The sequence below is a fragment of the Triticum urartu genome, chromosome 6A (assembly GCF_056163025.1).
Source record: "Triticum urartu cultivar PI428250 chromosome 6A, HENAU_Tu73, whole genome shotgun sequence".
In the NCBI taxonomy this organism is placed as follows: domain Eukaryota; kingdom Viridiplantae; phylum Streptophyta; class Magnoliopsida; order Poales; family Poaceae; genus Triticum; species Triticum urartu.
The window spans coordinates 42,332,801-42,355,478 of NC_141878.1; the positions used below are offsets into that span (position 1 = coordinate 42,332,801).

At 44.6% G+C, this 22,678-nt stretch overlaps 3 protein-coding genes across 4 annotated transcripts; 1 reads left to right on the forward strand and 2 right to left on the reverse strand.

Annotated features, from left to right (window-relative positions):
* Positions 1 to 2,393: 2,393 nt before the first annotated feature.
* On the reverse strand, positions 2,394 to 5,674 carry LOC147963723 (receptor kinase-like protein Xa21). Its single transcript, XM_087528914.1, has 3 exons — positions 5,541 to 5,674; positions 2,850 to 5,431; positions 2,394 to 2,761 (listed from the first exon to the last, which is right to left on the reverse strand). Exons 1-3 carry the CDS (start codon positions 5,672 to 5,674, stop codon positions 2,394 to 2,396), a joined length of 3,084 nt encoding a protein of 1,027 aa, XP_087385040.1.
* Positions 5,675 to 8,182: 2,508 nt separating this feature from the next.
* LOC147963724 (uncharacterized) lies at positions 8,183 to 9,306 on the forward strand. Its single transcript, XM_087529675.1, has 3 exons — positions 8,183 to 8,272; positions 8,387 to 8,500; positions 8,851 to 9,306. Exons 1-3 carry the CDS (start codon positions 8,183 to 8,185, stop codon positions 9,304 to 9,306), a joined length of 660 nt encoding a protein of 219 aa, XP_087385801.1.
* A 7,949-nt stretch (positions 9,307 to 17,255) lies between these two features.
* LOC125516168 (disease resistance protein RPM1) lies at positions 17,256 to 21,657 on the reverse strand. 2 transcript variants are annotated; one of them, XM_048681652.2, is made up of 2 exons: positions 21,352 to 21,657; positions 17,256 to 20,402 (listed from the first exon to the last, which is right to left on the reverse strand). In XM_048681652.2, exon 2 carries the CDS (start codon positions 20,315 to 20,317, stop codon positions 17,735 to 17,737), a length of 2,583 nt encoding a protein of 860 aa, XP_048537609.2. In that variant the 5' UTR covers positions 20,318 to 20,402; positions 21,352 to 21,657; the 3' UTR covers positions 17,256 to 17,734. The 2 variants fall into 2 exon arrangements, with proteins under 2 accessions (XP_048537609.2, XP_048537610.2); XM_048681653.2 differs by having other exon boundaries at positions 17,256 to 20,405.
* Positions 21,658 to 22,678: the final 1,021 nt, after the last annotated feature.

Below are 22,678 nucleotides of genomic sequence, written 5' to 3' on the forward strand. Positions count from 1 at the left end.
TATCCAATACCTAGTTCAATCTCGTTACCGGCAAGTCTCTTTACTTGTTCTGTAATACATCATCCCACAACTAACTCATTAGTTGCAATGCTTGCAAGGCTTATGTGATGTGCATTACCGAGAGGGCCCAGAGATACCTCTCCGACAATCGGAGTGACAAAACCTAATCTCGAAATACGCCAACCCAACATGTACCTTTGGAGACACCTGTAGTACTCCTTTATAATCATCCAGTTACGTTGTGACGTTTGGTAGTACCCAAAGTGTTCCTCCGGTAAACGGGAGTTGCATAATCTCATAGTTATAGGAACATGTATAAGTCATGAAGAAAGCAATAGTAACATACTAAACGATCGGGTGCTAAGCTAATGGAATGGGTCATGTCAATCAGATCATTCTCTTAATGATGTGATCCCGTTAATCAAATAACAACTCATTGTTCATGGTTAGGAAACATAACCATCTTTGATTAACGAGCTAGTCAAGTAGAGGCATACTAGTGACACTTTGTTTGTCTATGTATTCACACATGTATTATGTTTCCGGTTAATACAATTCTAGCATGAATAATAAATATTTATCATGATTACAAGGAAATAAATAATAACTTTATTATTGCCTCTAGGGCATATTTCCTTCAGGAGTTTATACGGATGCACACGCACTACCCCGTACCCAACTCCTCCGGATCACCCGGCCACGATCCGCATGTGCTGCTGCGCACAGGACGCGCTCCTACGCGCCCACGCTGCTGCACTCCAACAGAGCGCCAAGCCTATCCCGTGAGTCTCGCTAACGACCTGAGCCAACTATCCATATGACTCCTAACTCGAGCACGCCTCGGCCAAACACCGGCGTACCGACCTGGACTAGACACACACGTACACACACGCGCAAACACCCGCCATGGACTCGACCGTGCACTGACACCGGTCGCCACCATCACGAGGCATGGCTTGATGCTAACATGGTCATCGTCTGCATCTCTTCTTCATCGGCCATGGCGGATGGACCTAGGGGTGATGGTGGCCATGTCCCGAGCGAAAGCTTTGCCTGGCGGTGTCGGTGCCAGTGATAGCGAGGCTCTTGTGCGTCGTTCCCCTCCTTGGAGTTGTCACTGTGGGTGGCCTCCATCCTCATTGGGCTCTAGGTGAAAACCTTTGGCTGGCTTGTTCCAGACCGAGCGGTGGCGGTGCAGTGGCATCGTTCCCTTCTTGGAGGCCTCGTCTTGTGAGCAAGGTCCCATTTTGCTAGCCGCCAAGGTGGGTTCATAGATGGCAGCTTCTTCTCTTTGTGTGGTGGTTCCGTGCTTCGACGGTGGTGCTCTCTCGAGGAGCTTGGTCCGGTGAGGTGGTTGTGTTCGAAGGCCTCCATTTGGGGTCTTGGCATCAGCGTCCTGCTGCGCTCTAGGGAGGTGAGCATTTCATTATCTGATGGTGTGGCACCCTTCGAGCCAGGGCGAGGAACAGGGGACTCCTTTCGGCGATGGAACAAGTTGGTGTTGGTGTGCCGGATGTCCAAGCGATAGCGATGACATAGCCTCTGTCCATGGCTGACCTCCTTTGTGAGGTGGCCTCTTTCTCGGCGTCGGTTCTTCGATCATGTTTGAGGGCTTTCTGGGCTTTGTTGCTGCTCCTGGGCACCCATGTATCATGCCAGAGTTTTTTCTCCAAGTTTACTTGTTTCGCCTCCAACCATTCCGCACCAGTACTCGGCACGATTCAGTTAGTGCATGATGTGCCTTGTAAACTCGTGTATAAATCTCCAAGCTTTTTTATTTTGAAGGTATAAATCTCCAAACATTTTTAAGGCAATCTCCAATGTTTTTAAGGTAATCTTCAAGCTGATGATCATTACAAGTGTTGTCGGGATATAATTTCTTCTTTAGATATATAATTGAAGTGCGTGTGATCATGGGGTTGGAGCCTCTGCCTAGTGATACACCACATTGGGCGTTCTGAAAATAGAATTTCCCATACTTCAAATCTAGCTACAGTATCAAAATTTCAAAGAAAATTTCAAGTCTTATGTTAATGATAAAACATATTCTTACTTCTTGAGTAACTACAACAAATTAAATTTGCCTCGGGATAGGAACGGAGAAAAAAACATGATGTGGTTTTTTGGATAGAGAATATATTAACATCGTCAAGAAGGCCCCAATTACACTAAGTTCTAACTAAAATTTTGGTGATCCGATGGCTAAGGTACATTGAATTGTGCAGCTCCCATTGCTCACAAGTCACAACTCATTACCATATCGTGTTGACATTCCGTTTAAAAGACAGGCATATTAGTTGGCTTGTGAATTGCAGCAACAAAGTTTGTACCACCTTCTGTTTAGATTTAATATGATGAATACTAATCACAATGAAGCGAGGGCCATCAAGCATTTAGATGGACCCACCTCTACTCAATAGGTGCGTGCGGTACGTGTCTCTGATCGTCAGTAGCTCTCTCATAGCATCCCCAATCTGCATGCGATCAGTTGGCAGTTCCTTCGAACATAATATCCCAATGTGCAGAACTGAAGTGATGCATGAAGCTCTCATTTCTGTTCCTTCCCCCGGTGAAGAAAATAAGCACAGATCCACCAGGTTGGTGGCTTGGTCCCTCAGTGCTATCTCGACGTAACTATGTAGGTTAAGATCTTGTAGAAACCCACCATCAGTTGGCCTTTTACCAGTGAACAACTCTAACAACATTATTCCGTAGCTATAGGTATCACCATAGACCGAGACTTCATTTCCTTGACCGTACTCTGGAAAAGAAATGCATGTGAAATTAGTTTGGAATGAGAAATTGGTACATAAAAGATGAGCAACAGTGGTGATTGGTTAATGGCAAACCTGGGGCAGCATATCCAATTGTTCCCCTTCTTGTAGCCCAACCACTTGATATCTCTAGGAGGCTAGTATCATCCTCAGGCAAGAACCTTGCAAGTCCAAAGTCACCCACATGGGCAACCATGTCATCGTCGAGGAGAATATTGCTTGGCTTAAGATCACAGTGAACTATTGGCACTGGCTTATTGTGGTGCAGATATTCTAGTGCTGAAGCTACATCAATGGCAATGTCTACCTTTTGGGTAAGACTGAGCACCCCATTGCCCCCATCTTCCACGAGACGGCTGTGTAGCCATTGATCAAGATTTCCATTCGGCATGAACTCAAATACGAGAGCTTTGAAGTCTAGACCCTTGAAATCAATACTTGAGCAGACTGTCAATATCTTCACAAGGTTTCGATGTCTGATGCATCTTAAAGTCTCACATTCTGCAACAAAGCTTTGAGATGCCCCTCGCTGCTGGAGGTTGAGCACCTTGACAGCGACAATCACTTCCTGATCTTCATTCATCATTGTTCCTTTGTACACTGAGCCGAAGCTTCCTGTGCCTAAGAGATTCTCAGAAGCAAAACCACTTCTTGCTCTCACTAATTCACCATAGGTAACCCTCATATGTTGTCCACTATGGAGCGATGGAACCTGTCCTGTCTCTGTAAACTTGCTTTTCAATTTCCATTGTGCAAATAGTGCAAATAGTACCACTAAGATAATGCAAATAACTGCACTGCCTACTGAGATCAACACGACAAGCTTGTGAGACCACTTCTTGGATGTATGATTTGAGCAGGGATGCAAGTTAAATTGGGAGATTCCTCCACATAAGCCATAGTTCCCTTCAATCAGAGCTGCACTTGCATTCAGAAATAATCCATGTTTCGGAACTTCACCCACAAAATTGTTGAATGATATATTGAGGGTAGCGAGCCCCTGCATGTCCCCAAGGAAGAATGGGATCTCACCGGACAAGTTGTTTCTTGAAACATCAAGAACTAGAAGGCCTTTCATCTGTGACATTGATGCTGGAATCGTGCCCTGAAATAGGTTTCCTTCCATACTGAGATACTGCATACTTCCACACTGAGCTAGAGAAGCAGGAATTAATCCAGTTATCCTGTTGTCAGACACATCCAGAGATCCAATATTCACCAGATTACCAACTTCTAAAGGAATTTTCCCAGTTAACTTGTTGCCCTGAACCTCCACAGAAACAGACAGTGTCGATATGAGGAAAATCTCTTTTGGTATTGGACCAACAAGCCGATTGAATGCTAGGCTCAGCACCATCAGAGGGCAGCTTCCAAGGCTGGATGGTATGGGGCCAGTAAGCACATTTTGGGCGAGGGCAAGTATACTTAATGCTGTTAGATTTCCAAGCATTGGTGGAATTGGTCCAGATAAACTGTTGTTGTTTAAGTATAGTTCAGCCAGGATCCCAAGGTTACCAATCGATTCAGGAATTTTTCCATGTAGGAAATTGCCATCCATCTGCAAGAGTTGCAAGTTGACAAGGTTTCCAATTCCTTCAGGTATATTTCCATGCAGCATGTTGCCTGTCACGCTAAAATATTCTAAGTTTGTGGAAAGATTTGCTATTGAATTTGGTAGCACCCCTTCTAGTTTGTTATTGTCAAGAGCTAGGTATGATAGCATACTACAGTTTGTCAAGCTAGAAATGAAATCCCAATCGGCATCATTCCTTGCCTCTAGTTGGGTATTTGAGAGAAGCAGTCTCGATAAGCTCTTCATGGTAGCTCCAAGACATTTTGGTATTACTCCGGAAAAAAAGTTGTCAGACAATTGAACTAGTTCAAGCATTGAAGCATTACACAAAGACTCCGGGATGGACCCATGAAATCTGTTATTGTCCATGGAAAGTTGCTGGAGTTGTGTAAACTTATTACCCAAGTCATCTGAAATGGATCCACTCAGGTTGTTGTATTGCACATTGAAAAATTGGAGGGATGAAAGATTATATACAGAAACTGGTATGGAACCCTCGAGTTGATTCCCGTTGAGATAAAACTCAACGACAGAACTGAGTTTCCCGAGAGTGTGAGGAATTGAGCCTGTAAGATTATTAGATGTGAGAGAAAGCACGTTAAGGAGATTCAGATTTCCTAATGATTCAGGGATGCTACCGGTTAGGCCATTTGACTGGAAATCTAGAATTAGTAAATTAGATAGATTTCCTAGGGAAGCTGGAATCGGTCCTGAGAGTCGGTTCGTGGCTAGATACAAAATCTGTAATTTTTGGAGGCCACCAAGAGAGGCAGGAACAGAACCTGACAGACCATTAATGTTAAGGTATAAACTGGTCAAGTTTCTAAGATTTGCAATCTCCGTAGGAATTTCTCCTACTAGCATGTTTGGTACCAGATGAAGAACGATCAGACCTTTCAGGTTTCCAATCTCCGCGGGAATGTTTCCTGTAAGGTTGTTGTACCCAAGAGCCAGCACCTCTAGATTATGCAGGGATGACAACTCCCGTGGCACCGAGCCTTTATGCATGTTGTGACTCAGATCAATAACTCGAAGCTGGACGCAAGCGGCCAGTGTCGGTGGGATCTCCCCGCCGATGGAGTTCCTGCTGAGGTTCATATACTCGAGTTCTACGAGATGTCCAACCTCTGAAGGTATGGTACCGGAGAAGCGGTTCTCTTGGAGGCCAAAATGCCTGAGGTAAGTTAGGTTACCTATGGAAGAGGCAATGGAGCCAACAAGGTTGAGCCCACCAAGATCCAGTGCTACGACACGGCCGCCGCCGCGGCCCCGCATGCCACATGCCACTCCGCGCCATTGGCACATAAGGATCGACTGGTTTCCCCATGCATTCAGTGCTTGGAATGGGTCTCCATTGATCAGAGCCCTCAGTGACATGAGCGCTTGGTGGTCAGTGGTGCTTGTTGTGGCAGTGTCAGCAGTGGACACCAAACACGGGAGGCAAACACCAAAAACTCCATGGCTATCATGATCGACATGTTTAGGCGATGCAAACAATGGCTGGTTTGCAGGCTAGAAGCTTTGTTGAGCTTATATATATAGTGATTCTTTCCTTTTCGTTTCTTCTTTTGCGGGGAACTCAGATAGTCATTTGCTTGGGCCCGTCGGTTTCATTCTTGGCATTTTCTGTCCGAAAGATCCCGGATATATTTCCAAAGGATCCAACAAGTTGCTGTCGAAATAAGAAAAATGATTTGATTGGGTCGAGCAATTGCTCAGCAACTTCTGAACAGCCTCCAGTTTATACCCAGTGTCACATCAAGGACTAGAAAGTCCATTAACACAGCCGGCAAGCAGTTGATCCAGTCTCGAGTGTCAATTTTCTAATACAAGCAAGAAGTTGATGGGATGATGGGTCGAGCCTCTCTGATTGACTAGTTACCATGGTTAGGTGACATTAATTATTGACAACACCAAGTGTCTAATAAATAACGGTAGAAAGATGGTTCGAATGTTTTTTGAAAAAGTTTAAGCAGAGCACAGGCGCACAGCTTGATCATGGAACAATGCTATTCTACATGCGGATCTTATAAAAACTTCTTACACATTAGTTCAATGTGGTGACGGTAGCTAAAATCACTCGACTATGATGGTGTGCGTTGTTGCACCCGTCCATTTTGACGAAAAATAGAAATACTCTTACAATTATTGAGAAAACATATCGCCTGAGCCTGATTAGCTAGTTGGCTGCTTCTTCTTTCTTTTTAGGGTTTTGTTGTGTTGTGCCCCCAGCTGAACCTATTTGCACTCTTCGGCTTTGCTTTGCTTTTGTTTTTGCCTGAACCTTGAACTCGGTGTTGTTGTCGGATGTTGTTGGTGCGGTTGCTTTATAATCTAAAGCAGGGGAAACCGTTTTTCGTCTATTGAGAAAACATATGACCACATAAACATGTTTAGAAAATACTTGATACCACATTTCCTCCTTTAAACCTGCAACACCCAAACAAACTTCAAATTCATGTGACATTATAAAAGATGGTAACTTTCCTTCCTTGATTGCAATGGATGTGCTGTATAAGGTAGCTAGACCAAATATTTCTGATGTTCAGCGAGTTTATCCTAGTTGTTCCATCATGCAAAATATAGTAAAGCCTCAGATGCTGACCCCGTCGCCCTGATGATCTCCAAGATTATTCATGATACGGCGATCTCCTTGGCGGCCCCTCCTACCTCTGACTAACTTCCTAGTTATTGTCTCCTTGCTATGTGCCCTGCTACCGTTTGCTTATTTGTGGCATGCGTGTCCTGGACCTTCTAAACTTTACTATCGTTTGTGGATGATGGTGACATGATGGCTTTATTTATAAAGTCGGGCAAGATGCCTTTATATCTAAAAAAAGAAACACATAGTGTGCAATTATAGTCTGGTCCTGTCAAATTTCTGATGGTTATGGCTCCTCTGTGTGTTCCTGGCTGGACTGGTGGTCGGGAGAGGGCCCCCCTCTGCCATTCCTTCCCTGTCTTGTTTTCTTACTGTGCCAACCAATCAATCTCCATTTCAGAGCTTGCACCCGCTAATTGGGACCTTGGACTGCGCCAGACGTTGTCTCCTGAAGAGCTTGCTGATTGGCAGGCCCTCACTGCCCTTCTTCTGTCTCTCGGAGAACCCAGATCAGATTTCTTAGCCTCATACCCACTCTGGCAAGTTTTCTGTCAAGTCGTTATACCTCAAACTCTAAGTGAATTGCAAAAAACATCAACACTTTAGGCAAGGTTTGCAGGAACCACACATTTATGGAATTGTGTCAAAAAGCACTAATTTTTTTCATAATTTTTTGCAAAAAACACTAGTCGCCGGTTTAAGCACGATTATGACAGGTGGGTCCTGCCAGAAGGGGTGACGTGCCAAAAAACGTCAATTACATCCCGCTACAATTTTATTTTGCAAAAGGACCTCTGAAAGGGCATAAGAGGATAAAGTTTATTTTTTATTAAGAAAAGGGTGGATAAGGTTCCATCTCCTCCCACTATTGACTGTGTCGGCTGGGCCTCCCTGCGCCGGCGAGTAAATTGCAAAAAACCACCACATTTGGGGACGCGAAATCAAAAAACCACCACCTTTCGTTTTTTTGCAAAAAAACCGCCACTTTTGTGCTAACAGTTTGCAAAAAACGCTGATTGCTCGATCAGTCCCGTTTGAGGGCAAACCTGATGTCCAGGGCCCGCTGTCAAGTGCCTCGTGGCCTGTGTGCACACGGCGCCCGTCAAGCGCCGTTAGAAGGCGCAAGACAAACTGGTCGAACCCAACCGGGTCGGCCATTCCCCACTCCTCGCCTGTCGGACCCCGCCGCTCCCGCCCCGCCGTCGCCCCTCGCCCCCGCCACCGCCGCCGCCGATGGCGACCGCAGCAGCCATGGTTTCCTGGAACGACGGCGAGACTAGTGACTTGTCTATTTCTCTCCCCTCGTATGAACCGGAGCCCTACGTGAGTTTTCCTCTCTGTGAGTTAGGGTTAGGGTTCTTCCCGAATTCAAGTTTGATTTCACCGATTTGATTTTGTATTTGACTGTCACGTTCTTCTCTGGTTCTAATAATGTAGATACCACGGACCACTGTGGATCCCGAATGGTGTGGCATTGTTTCTGGAGGCCCGATCTGTAGTCATAAGACGCCGGTGGAGAGGGGAGTTGCATTTCAAAGCACCACACCAGACGTAGGTTTTTAGGGTGTTCGGAGCAGGTTAGTAATTGTTAACTGTTAGTGATTATGTATACAGCTCTGTTTTGCCTTCTACTCCTTACTGTTAGCAGTAGATGTTAACTGAAGAATTAGGATTGTTAACTGAAGAATTAGGATTGTTAACTGAAGCAATAGATGTTACAAGTGGTTTATTTAAAAAAAATTATGAATGGTCAAATCCTGAGTAATTATGTTTAATTGGCATGGTTTCTAGCTGCTTGTAGCAAGTAGTACACGCATAATTATGTTTGTTAACTATATGAACTGCTTATATCCTGAATAAATGATTAGAATTTTTGTTGTAATATTTATTTGGTTAATCAGGGAGGTTACAGCTGTGGTCTTGTTGAGTGGGTTGACCCAGAATGGCCAGAGCAACTTAAGAATGCTCTGCGCAGGCTTTGGGATATGTATGAGCAGAGCCAAGAGCAGATCAAGGTTAAAAAAGATGTGATTGCCCTGCTAGAAGAAGAGAAGCGTCTGATGCAGGCAAAACAGAAGAGTGTTCAGGAAAGTGGCGCTGATCAGGTTGCACCTGATGCTAATGAAATCAAGATTGATCTTGAGAAGGAGAATATGTCACTGAAGGGAGATGTAGAGCTGCTGAAGAAGATCCAGGCCAATCAGGCTGAACTCATTAGAAAATGGAGGAAAGATGCACATGTTGATGAAGTCAATCAGCAGAAGAAAAGGCTTGAGTTTGCCATATCTGACCTTTTAAAGGATGGAGAGGCCAACAAGTCTAGGCTGAAGAGAATCAAGGCTATATGTGATGAGTGATTGCAATAATTATGTATGGTGCTTATTTATAATAGAAGGATGGCACTACTGTAATAGAAGGAGGGGTTGGAAAATTATGTATGGTGCTTATTTATGGTACTTGTTGTAATCCAAGATTTGGTATTTGATGGCACTGGTTCCATTTTAATCTGCTATGTGATGCTACTTGTTGTAATCCAAGATTTGGTATTTGATGGCACTGGTTAAATTTTAATCTGCCATGTGATGCTACTTGTTGTAATTCAAGTTTTGGTATTTGATGGCACTTGATAAAGTTAATATGAATTATGATGGTACTTGTTAAAGTTTAATATGAATTTTGATGGCACCGTCGAGGATGCCACCAACTCATGTAGGGTTAACCCTACCCCTCGACAACCGTCGAGGATGGCCTCAACTCATGTAGGGTTAACCCTACCCCTCGACAACCGCCGAGGATGGCATCAACTCATGTAGGGTTAACCCTACCCCTCGACAACTGTCGAGGATGGCATCAACTCATGTAGGGTTAACCCTACCCCTCGACAACCGTCGAGGATGGCCTCAACTCATGTAGGGTTAACCCTACCCCTCGACAACCGCCGAGGATGCCACCAACTCATGTAGGGTTAACCCTACCCCTCGACAACCGCCGAGGATGCCACCAACTCATATAGGGTTAACCCTACCCCTCGACAACCGTCGAGGATGGCATCAACTCATGTAGGGTTAACCCTACCCCTCGACAACCGCCGAGGATGTCATCAACTCATGTAGGGTTAACCCTACCCCTCGACAACCGTCGAGGATGGCATCAACTCATGTAGGGTTAACCCTACCCCTCGACAACCGCCGAGGATGGCATCAACTCATGTAGGGTTAACCCTACCCCTCGACAACCGTCGAGGATGGCATCAACTCATGTAGGGTTAACCCTACCCCTCGACAACCGTCGAGGATGGCATCAACTCATGCTAAAATCTAGCAACACCATGATCATTTCAGCATGGTCATTTCAGCAAGACAAAGTATCATATGGATCATAATAACAGTGCATAACATCATATGGATCATAATAACAGTGCATAAAGTATCATAACAGCAAGATCGTTACATGAGTTTCTTGCTCCATAACATCAGACCAACATAAGTTGTTCCAAAATAACAAGTTTAGGCAGACCAACATCAGACCAACAAGAATAATGATCAACAAGGAAGCATTAGTTCCCTGAAGCATAAAAGTAATCTCTGAGCCTGGATGGTTTTTTCCTCTGTCTTGGTGGAAAGAAGGGTGCTGCTGGGGTAGCTGCTGCTGTTGAAGCTCTCCTTGTTGCTACACCAGATGTGCTTGCCCTTGCTGCTGGAGCTCTTGAGCTGCTTGCCCTGCTTGCTGGAGGTCTTGAGCTGCTTGCCCTGCTTGCTGGAGCTGCTGAGGTGCTTGCCCTGCTTGCTGGAGCTGCTGAGGTAGCTGCCATTGGTGGTGCTCTCCCAGCTGGTGATCCAGCAGATGGAGCTGCAGCAGAAGATGGTGCAGCCCTTGGTGCAGAAGATGGTGCACCCCTGTTTTCCTGTAACAAGAATAAAATGGCACATCAGAGCATTAATGGTACAATTTGGAAATCTATCTAGGGTCACATGTAATGCAAGGTACCTTGTGTTTGTTCTTCCTAGCAGCAAGTGCTGGCTTCAAAGCATCCCACAATTTGTGTATCTGTGGCCCTGCTTGCTGTAGTTACTGCATGTAATTGTCCCCATCCTTGATGTTTCCTTAGGTTTAGGCACTTCAAACCTGCCCTTCCTCCTCTTTGTTTGTTTCCTACCCTTCTTCTTGTGGAAAACAGGGGGGTCAATGTCTCTTGTAGCAGTTTTTGTCCATAGATCAGGTCCAGGAACAGGGTATATCATTGGCTTGTAGGCTTCCAAATACATTTCCTTCTTAAAGAACTGATGCACAAAATCTTCTGGATGCTGTTTGGATTTATAAATTGCAGAGACAACATGATTGCAAGGTATGGCTGTCATGTCCCATTTTCCACAGCCACAAGTCCAATCCTTTAAATTGACTGCATATGATTTCTCCCCACCATTGACTTGATACAAATCTGGGCCTGCCATCAAAGCTTTGCAGTTCCTAGCCCATTCCTTGGACTCTGCCAGTTTTTCTGAATATGTAGGGGTAATTGTCCATCTAGCAATATCTCCCCCAATTCTCTTTTCATTAAACTTGACCATCAACTTAGACCTTACTCCTTCAAGCATTGTTTTAATGGGTTTTCCTCTAATATCTAAAATCATCCTGTTGAATACCTCACTAATGTTATTAACTACTAAGTCAGTTTTACAATTCTTGTCCATAGCATGCCTAGCCCATGTTTCAACAGGAATTCCCTTTAACCAAGCCTAAGCATCCTCACTTTCTTTCCTCATTTCTTCCATTGCAACATTAAAACCATCCTCAGTGTATGAATATGCAGCTGCATCCATATATTTCTTAAGTTCATCTCCTCTAAACCCAGCATTTTGGAAATTTGCATAAATGTGCCTTAGACAATATCTTTGTGGGCAGTTGGGAAAAATGTGTGTTATGGCATTAAGAAGGCCCTGGTGAAACAATTAATACCTAAGTTAAGATGCTAACTAGGTGGTCAAACTAAGGTTGCAAAGAATAGCAATCTAAGGTTAAGTAAATTTGCAAATGGAGCAACTCACCTTCTGCCTGTCTGAGATTATTGTGTAGTACCCAAACTGTCCACATTCTCCACCAATAGCAATCTTCAGTTGAGTTAAAAACCATGACCAACTTGCGGTGTCTTCCTTTTCAACCACTCCAAAGGCCAATGGAAAGATGTTGTTGTTTCCATCTCTGCCTGTAGCAGCCAATATTTGTTGTCCTGTATTCAGCTTCACAAAACATCCATCCAGACCTGAAATCAACATGATTTAATAGAATGCAGCAGAACAAATTAAAAATGCAATGCAAGAGAATAAATGAAGTGGAATAATTCTGGCAAGAACATACCAATAAAAGGTCTACACCCTTTCAAAAATCCTTCTATTTGTGCTCCAAGACACATGAAAAGTCTATGAAATATTGGATTGGGACTAGGGTGCTCTCTCACAACTCTTGTGGTGACAATGCATCTGCTCCCAGGGTTGGTGTCCAACACAGTTTGTAGATAGTCTCTGATCCTTGTGTATTGTGCTTCTTGATCACCTTGGACAACTGAAAGAGCTTTCTGCCTTGCCCTATAGGCCTTGTTCTTTCCAACCTCCACACCAAATTTCTCCTTTGTCTTCTCTATGACAGTTTCAACTCCTGCTCTAGGATCTGTCCTCATGCTATCCTCAATTGCTTTTGCTACAAACCTTGTTGGTACCTTGCAGTTTTCACCAGATGGAGCACAGGTGTGCTCTAGTTGCAATTTCCTAATACAGAAAGTTTTTTCATTACCAACTACAGAAGCAACCATGTGAAAGGGGCATCCTTTCTCAACACAGTCAACTATAATCCTGTCTTTGTTGTTTCTGTGGTAATGAAAATTCCTCCTTTGAGTCACATGCAAGTTAACCAAAGCTCTTCTGAACTGGTACACATCCAGAAAACACAAATGCCAGCAAATTTGCTCCTGTGGGGTTAACCTGCTCTCATCATACCATTGCCTGGCCTTCCTCTTCTTTGCCCTGGATTTTCTACCATTTGAGGGCAAATAAACCTCCACTTCTACATCAGAATCATCTGGATGTGGCTGATATATATCTTCATCACTTGAGGGGATATAGTCAGCCTCAAGTGCAGATTGAGAGCTGCAATGAGATCTACTTGTTGGGCCCCTCCTCACTGGCAATTTAAGCAAAGGTTCTGGTGGAACAAATTCCTCTTCCTCCTCAGACTCACAGAACAAGTCCTCTGGCTCTGAATCCCCTTCAAATTCTCTTTTCCTCTTCAAATCTTTTATTTTCTGGTGGAGATCAGCATCATCATCCACTTCCTCTCCAGCTATATAATCAGATTCTGAACTCTCATCATCATCTTCAGAGCTGTCAGCATTTGTAACTTCTTTCTCCACAAACATTTCCTCCTTCTCCATTTGAACTTCTTGCACTACTCGCATGTCATCAGCAAACTCATTGAGAAATGCATCTAGCTCATTGACACCTGCAATGTCCTTCCCCTTTCTCACATTGCAGCTCTCCTGAGTGAAAAGGTAATCTCCAATAGAATCTTGTGTATAAATACTTATAGTAGGAACAGAGCACTCTGCTCTTTCACTGGACTGACTTGGATAGAGCACACCTGCATCATCTATATCAAATACTTTAGGTGAACCAATCTCTGAAATAGGTATCTGCTTCTCAACTTCATCTCCATTGTTGATGTGCAACTGTGGCCTAAGTGATGTTCTTCCTTTCATAACTGTGATAGTGATACACCTTTTCTCCTCATATAATTCCAGCATTTCTTCTACATCTTCAGTACATTTAATCAGCTGCATTCCTTCAATTCCTAAACCATCTTCCTTCACATAGTACATGGAGTCCTTCTCATCATACCCCTCTGTCCCAATAAGAGCTAAAAGATTGATGTAGGTAATATCTGACTGACATAAGGTCCTTTCCAAATTGTCACAGCCATGGAAATGAAACCGAACATCCCATATGTCATCATCCAGACTGCAAACAGAAAACAGAGCACATCATATTACGTTAACAATATATTCAGCTCATTGTAATTCAGTTAACAGTACACTACATCAACACCAAATAAGTTAACTGACAATTCAATCTACTCTAAATTCAGTATATACCATATTCACATAAATGCAGTTAACAGTACACTGAAGCAATACCAAATCAGTTAACTTATATTTCTCTCCAATTTAAGTTTTCAATATTGCAGAATCAATAAATTGATTAAATTTAGTGAAGTTAACTGAAATCTAGTGAACCAAATTACAGTAATTATCCTCAACAAAAAATTTGGACAGCTTGTTCACATCTGAAACCAATATTTCTAAACCCTAGTTCCTAAACTGTAGAAATAGCGACACAGATTTATAAACCATAGTTCCTAAACAGTAGTGACAACACAAATTTATAAACCATAGTTCCTAAACAGCAGTGGAAACCCTAATTTCTAACACATAATGCAAATAAATGTACAGACAACGACACAGAACTCACTCTACGCTGCCGAGACCAGAAGTGAAGTTGTGGCTGTTATGCGGATTCGCCTTCCAGACCTGGGCCAACCTTGCCGCCGCTGACATCTCGATGTCGTAGCTGTCGGGTTCCTGGGGGCGCTCATCTCCACCGTCGCACGCGGCCGCACCAGGGACGAGCGTGCGCGCACACTGAACGTGGGAGAAAGATTTGTCCCCGCCGTCGAGGGAAGAGGAGTTCCCGCGGTCGTCCCTGCCATCTCCGTCAGAGCCGCCGCCGCCGCCATCGGCGGCCATGGGTAAACACGACAGGGGTGAGCGGGAAGGAGGCGGCGCGGTGGGATTTGGGAGGAGTGGGGGGAATGGTCGACCGGGTTCGACCCGGTAGGGTTTTCTCTTGCGCCGTCTAACGGCGCTTGACGGGCGCCGTGTGCGCACAGGCCACGTGGCACCTGACAGCGGGCCCTGGACGTCAGGTTTGCCCTCAAACGGGACTGGTCGAGTAATCAGCGTTTTTTGCAAACTGTTAGCACAAAAGTGGCGGTTTTTTGAAAAAAAAAACAAAAGGTGGTGGTTTTTTGATTTCGCGTCTCCAAATGTGGTGGTTTTTTGCAATTTACTCCTGCGCCGGCCAGTGGAGCTCGAGCTCGCCGGCGTGCAAGCCAGCAGCAGCTCCCCTGCGCCAGTCGGGCCACGAGCTCCGCCGTGCCCCACTCCGAGCAGCTCACCTGGAGCTTTGCCGCCTGGCCGCCGGCGTCGCTGCTCGTGCCCGCGCGCGGCCGGCGCGGATGCTGCTGCTCATGGCCGGTGCGGCTCCTGCTGCTCGCGTCCAGCTCATGGCCCGGAGGCCTCGGCCCGAACACCGGCGAGCTCGAGCGCCCCGGCAACGGCGGAGCTCATCATCGAGGGTCCCCGTGCTGCGCCGCAGCGAGGTGCAGGGGCAAGGGATGGAGCTGCAGGGGAGCCGCGGTGGAATTGCTGCTCGTGGCCAGGCGGCGTCGGCCCGAACGCATGCGAGCTCGAGCGCGCCGGCGGTGGAGCTCGCTGCTGCTCCTGGCCATCGTCTCTTTCCCCGTATGCGGCTGCGGAGCTCCCTACTCGTGTCCTTATCCTCTCAGGTTCTTTTTCAAATCAGTCCTTGTTATTCTGTCTATTTGTGAAACGTTATGTTGTGCCACGTCACCCCTTCTGGCGGGACCCATTTGTCATAATTATGCTCAAAACGGCCTAATCGGGCAACTAGTGTTTTTTGCAAAAAAAAAATTAGTGCTTTTTGGCACAATTCCGTAAATATGTGGTTTCTACAAACCTAGTCTGAAGTGTCGATGTTTTTTGCAATTCACTCCTCAAGCTCTCTCAGGGCTGACCGGCCCCCGCATTTCAGGGGCCTCTAGAGGGCACAGATTCTGCTGAAGATTAGAATTTTCCTGTTGCAGGCCATCAGACGCAAGCTTTCTGGTAGGTGACCAAATCCTTAACGCCATGGCCATGCTTCCGCTTCTTGCTATGTGGGGAGAGTGCTTCTTGCTTTGTGGGGAGAGTGAGAACACTGAGCACATCATATTTAACTGTGTCTTAGCGAATCTTGGATGGAGCTGTGTGCGATCGTGGTCGAAAGTTTCCTGAAACCCAACTGGTGTACATGATCTTCTTATAACATCATAAAAAACCTTTTGGGTCAGTTCGCTCGCGTGTTTTGCATTGCTTTTGCTGCTTTTGGTTGGTCTTTATGGACACTATAGAAACACTATTGAACGTGTGTTTCCTAATAGTCCTTCTAATTATTTGTTCAAATGGATGCCTTTGTCCAGCAATGGAACCCTCTCGCTAAACATGTTGATGTTAATCTTGTCGCCTTGATGGTCTCCAAGATATATGCCTCTGCGGTAGCCCTGAGCCCCTCGAGACCTTGACGAGGATCGATGCTTTAATTTATGTTCTTCCTCCGGGCTTGCACGCCCCTGATTTTGATCATGATGATCTATACTTGGTAATGATGCAAATGTCCTCTCAATGGACCATATGGTATTTTTCTTTTAATCTCATCTCCTTCCAAGAAAAAAGAATTGTCATCTAACTTTATCAAGATGGTGAAGGGTCCATCACCTAGTAAGTATAATTCCATTATTACGTAACAGGGAATAGCCAAAAGGCATGCATTAGTCAGGATTAGCCTCGCCCTCGTCATTTTCCTTGCCATGGAAGGAATGACCCTCTTTTCGACCTTGTGAGCCATGGGGTCCCAGCCAGAGCAAAACAAGGAAATTTATGAACTTACAGTTCAGTAAGTTGGTGATATGAACCCCTTCAACATGGTCCAAAGTCCAAACCCAAGGCCAGCACCTCACTCTTACTGAAGTTGATTTTCATGCCCGAGATGGCTTTGAAGCACAGCAAAATGATCTTAATCAAGGCAATGCTCTCGTTGTCTGGCAAAAAAAAAAGCCCCCCCCCCCAGTCCCTGACGGATCCGGCTTGCATGCTTCCTCCCTGTGCACCCATCCGTGCTCCCACTTCATCCTACGGCTGTCTTTTTTTCCTTTTTTTTTCTAATCTAATCATCACCCCCCCCCCCTCTCTGATTTTAAGGGGGTGGGACCAGGCCTTATTTTGTTTCAATCAAATCAAGCCATGTAGACGGGAGTACGGATGGGCACACCGCGGGGGAGCAGGCAAGTCTCGTCTGTCCCTGACCCCCTATCCCTCTCCTGATCACAACACCCAAACAGTTCCACTTTCTTTTTCTTTTTTTTGGCCAGGAACAAGTGATTCTTCAGAAAACTCACAAGATCATTTTAAATGGTACCCAACTAATCAAATCCTTCACCGCATCTCGAACTAAAAATAAAAGTATCCCTGTAGCAAGCTAGCATTGCCCCAACCCTGCTTGGGTTCTGTGCAGTAACACATATCACCATCAGGGAGATACAATTCGAGATTCATGATTGATTAGCCAGAATCAGATCTAAGAAAAAATCAACAACACATAACAGGACAGATAAAACTATCCCTATGAAACTCCGAATTTCCATGGCCCTGGAGGAGCCAAAATTTCAAATGCACGCATCACTTTTGCCTTACTAAATTATTACATCACACGGTACGTGGCTGAACGTATGTCAGCAAATGTAAACAGGGATAAACCAAGATGGGATAGCAGCATCAATGCCAGTCCCATGCATTATTATACAAGCCACCGGTTGCTGAGATAACTGAACAAAGACATATTAATACATAAAGGGTAGATAGGACATTATCTGGTATGACGTCAATCTTTATCAATAGCTCCCTCAAGTCGAGTCTGCAGGGAGCTCGTCTCTCAGTTTAGATATTTCCGAAGCATTTGCAACCACGGGTCGTGCCTGTCCAATATACGCACTTCGGAGAACAATACGGCTCAATTTCGCCAACCTGTAGAGGCGTGGCGTTGGATCAACCACGAGCTGGGAATAATACAGCTCTAGTCGAACAAGTTCATCTCCATGCTTCGAGAAAAATGGAGATTCCAGAAAGCCTTGGGACAATCCCCCTACCAAAGTGAGCTTGTCGAGACGCTTTGGCAGTGTCAAATTATCCAGCTGTAGCACTTCCTCACAGTAACTGGCTCTTAATTCTAATCTTGAAAGGTGGCGTAGCTTTGATATAGAGTCACACAATTGTGGACAGTAACTGCTCTTCACCTCAGTAATGAGAAGGAACCTCATCTGAGACAAATTCCCTAGTTTTGCAACAAAAACCTTATTGGCTCCAACTGTATGCAGAGATTGCAACTCCTGCAAATCCCACATGCCCTCAAATGGCACCATAGATTCATGACTTCTAAACCTACTCCATGTTTTATCCAGCATTTTGTAGATAAGTATGTGTCGCAGTCTCTTGAGTCTCTGGGACCCTCGAGGCAAACTCAGGCACTGTCCATCTCGAATACTCAATGTCTCTAAATTGTGAAGCTTGGTAACAGAACTTGGGAGTTTCTTCACATTGGTGCGATCAAGGCCCAAATACTTGATATTGAAAAGCTCCCCAACTGAATCTGGAATAGTGTCAATAGGCAAGCCTGATAATTCCAACACAGCAATGTACTTAGATTCCGAGGGAAACAATGGAGCTGATGATCTCACGGTGCTGTCAAATGCTATCAAGGAGCGAAGCCTGGCTGCTGGATGTATGCTTGATCCAAGGCCATTTTTGCATCGCAGCACCGACACACGACGAGAATCCAACCCCACATGTTGGTCTCTCACATGAGTGTCATCATAAGTTGTACTGAAACACTCCTTTTTAGACTGGGAAATGGCTAGTTCGCGCACAATATCATGCATCTGGACACGCCGAAGCCTACCAGATGAGTTCCTCTCTACAACATGAAGCATGCTTCGTTGGACGAGTTCTTCCAGATAACCTTCAGCAACTTCTTCCAAGAACAACGCTCCTTCTTGTGGAACAAACCCTTCTGAGATCCACAATCTAATCAATCTTTTTCTCTGGATCCAATAGTCTTCTGGGAACATTGCACAATACAAGAAACAACTCTTCAAATGGTTGGGCAGATACTTGTAGCTGAGGTTTAGTATTTTCTCCACATGGGATAGGTTCTCATTGTTGTGCAGCTCCCAATTAAGCTGCTCATAGAATAGCCTCCACACTCTAACATTGCGCACTTTAAGGGACAATATGCTCCCTATTGCCACTAGCGCTAGCGGCAAACCGCCACATTTATTCACAATGTCCTTACCACACTGGACTAGCTCTGTTGGGCAGATGTTGTTTTCAAACCTTGGGAAAGCTTTCCTGCAAAACAGACGCCATGCATCATCAGCATCTAGAGGCTCTACTTTGATCTTACAGCCAGCCTCAGCCACTTCAGCCACTTCAGCAACTTCCTCACTTCTTGTCGCGGTTATTGCTCTGCTTCCCAAGCCATTATCGATAAGAACCTGTTGAATTTCCTGAAGATGTTGAGGTCTCCAGACATCATCCAGTACGATCAAGTACCGCTTTCCCCCCAGGATTTGCTTCAATTCAGCCTGCAGTTCTTCACTGCTCATCTTTTCCACTTTCTCTACAGTACTGTTCATATTAGAAGCATCAGATTCTTCCTTGAAATTTTTACGGAGTCCTCTCAACATGTTTCTCCAAATATCCTCCAGTATATATGACTGGGACACAGAAACCCATGCATGGCAATCAAACTTGGATGCCTCACTTTTGTACAAATTGTTGACTAGAGTGCTTTTTCCAATTCCTCCCATACCCCACAGAGCAATGAGCCGCCGTCCAGGACCACCTTCAAGAAGCAATGACTTGATCCAGATTTTTCGATCTTTATCAATTCCTACAAGCTCATCATCAGCAATCGAGTAATCTTGTCCAGGAACATAATGACTGTCATATTCCGTTGCAAGAATATCATTACGCACACCACCTATTGGCTGAGTCCAGTCTTTATTTTCTTTGAGCTCTCTAAGCTGTTGCTTTATTCCACCAATTGCAGTAGCAATCTGATCTAATGTAAACAAAGATTGAGGTTTTTTGGCAATTTTCTTCATACAACACCACCATGATCCTTCCTGCACATTGTGTTTACCAACGACATAGATAAACTGATCCACAATGTCTTCCATATCATAGGCCAATTTTCGTGCTTGCCCTGTCCATGCTTCTATGACTCGATCAGTGCAGCCTTTCCTGCCAGTATCCTCAAGAAACGCGCGTATAAGCTCAAGTTGATTCCTTATCATTTTCATGTCATTTGGCAGTGCTGCCACGGCAGCAGATTTCCTTGCAAGTAATGGTATAGTGAAGTTGAACGTTTCTGCTGCCAGGGCTGTGCCAATCTTTTGTATGACAAGAAGCAGAGCAGACTCCGCCATTTCTCACCATGCAGTGTATCTCTTCAATATTTCAGCAAAATAAAGCTGCAATTTTGAGTACCAGTTCCATACTTGCTCACTGAATCTGCTAAAGGAAATGGAAACAAATTAGATTGATTTCAGACTGGACTAGCGTGATGGTTGCCTGACAAAACAAAATATATAAGTTGCCTGATGGTCACCAAGACCGAATGAAACAAGGGGTCGAGTGTAACAGGATGCACACGATGCTACTAAAAGGAAACCGCTAGTCACTGTCTATTTGGTTGCAACATATTCAGGAGAGTGTCGATCTAATTAATCACATTGTATTGAAAGTGGAATGCTCAAGTTTAAATTAATAAGTTCCTCATTGGTACAAGGTCTTTTACCGTACACTGGAATGCCGATAGCATCACCATTTTTGTAAAATCTGATGTATGATATTAAACGGTACTCCAAGAGAGGCACCACATAAAAAATCCAAGGAGTACCCTGAGTTTAGGGGTAAAAGGGTAAGATTAAGATTAAGATTAAGACTAAGAAATCAAATCTGAACAACAGTTTCAAGGCTCTCTTCGGAACGTAGGACAGCAAAACAAAGGAATGCAAGAAGTCATAGGAATAGAGTGGAGTCGAAAGGGGAAACCTACGGGATGCCAAAACATAGAATTAGGCTTTCCCTCCGATCTTGGTGAATGTGTTGTTTCCTATAAAAAAACATCGGAAAGCTTCCCTTTCCTGAAGAAAGGATACAGTTCATTCCTTTATCCCGAACGTCTTCAAAGAAAAAAATTCCGTAGGAAATCAAAACTGTACTATTCCTATAGGAAACCTGTGAACCGAACAGGGCCCAAAGGGCGATTTGGTACTTATTTTGTATCCACATCTTGTTGTGGTGATCCCAAAAAATAAATATTCCAAAACATTTGGATGGCTAACATGACAACAGGGTACCTACAGGTGCACCTAACCTACGTGCTGAATTCGCTGAATAATGAAACGGCACAGCAGGCATGAGGAACACAGCGTACTACAAGGAGCGCTCAACTCACCAGTGCAGGAGGCACAGAAAGCTGTGCAGTGGACAAGGCGCCACCGGCAATTCTTCTGGCGAGATGAGGAGGACGCACAGGGGCCTGTGCTCTAGACTGGGACAAGAGCGTGTTTGGCAGCAGCACGTGGAGGGTTTTGGGGATGGGATAGAACGAGCTGGGAGAAGCTCCGACTGACCCGAAGCTCATTTCATTGAAGAAGAGAACTGGACAAGATTCTTTGCTTAAGCCTCTGGTTCCTGCTATTCCAGTACCATCCTCACAAGAAAAGGTAATGAAGAGGAGCAAGGGCGAAGGCACCTTCTTTGCTTGTTGCTGCATCATATGAATGGGGTGCTGCTAGCTTTACACTTCAGTTTCCTTTCTTTTGGTAAAGAAGGATTTGATTCTTCCTGTCTGATTTCCTTTTTCTTTTTTCTCTGGCGCGTTGACAATCTACAATGTACTACCTACTTGACACTGTTCTTGGGGCACCAATTTTAAGCATTTTCTCTTACTCCTGAGATATGCAGATGACTAACCTCAAATAGCTCAGAAGTGATAGGTGCTTGGACTGTACTATGCAGAATCTAATACCGATCACAGCAGACATAGTAGGTTACTACATCAAGTTACCTCAAACATGTGAGAAATTAGCTTAGTAATTATGAACAGCAAAAAAAAGGGTAAGATGCATGATTGCCTATAGGAGAATATTATTTAATTAATTGCAAACTATAAACAGCATATCAGAGATTACATTACCATTCATCACTGTTTACTACATATAAGAGAAAGACAAAAGGTGACTTTAAACAATTTAACGGACTAAGGTGAGACTTTCTTGAAATTAACCGTAGATGATAGAGTTTCAAATGTATTGCAGACAAATTTTAATCAATTCAGCCAAAGTAGCAATACCCCCACTAAACTGGGAAGAACAAAGTGCTTTACTGAACTCACATCACAATATCACATGACTGTACCGATATGAAATCTTCTAATGCAATAGTTTATGATGCTGATGATGACAGAGCGGTCAGTAACTAATGCTGGATTGACCTGAGTCAAACAAGCAACTTCAATATTTACTATTAACTCTTTTGGCTGAAGCGCGGTCCAAACAAGTTGACACCAGGGCAAGCGTGAAAGAATAACCTGAAGCGCTGCCAAACAAGATGCCTTGCTCGTGGCTTGAGTCAGCAACATCTCCCCAGCGTGGCCAATGGAAATCAGGTAAGAATGAGAAGCTGAGATGCTGCCAGCTTGAGTTGGACGAACAAAGCAATCTCCTGATCGTGTCAGAATGCCGCCAGGGAGGAAGCTGATTATGTTGGTGACTCACATC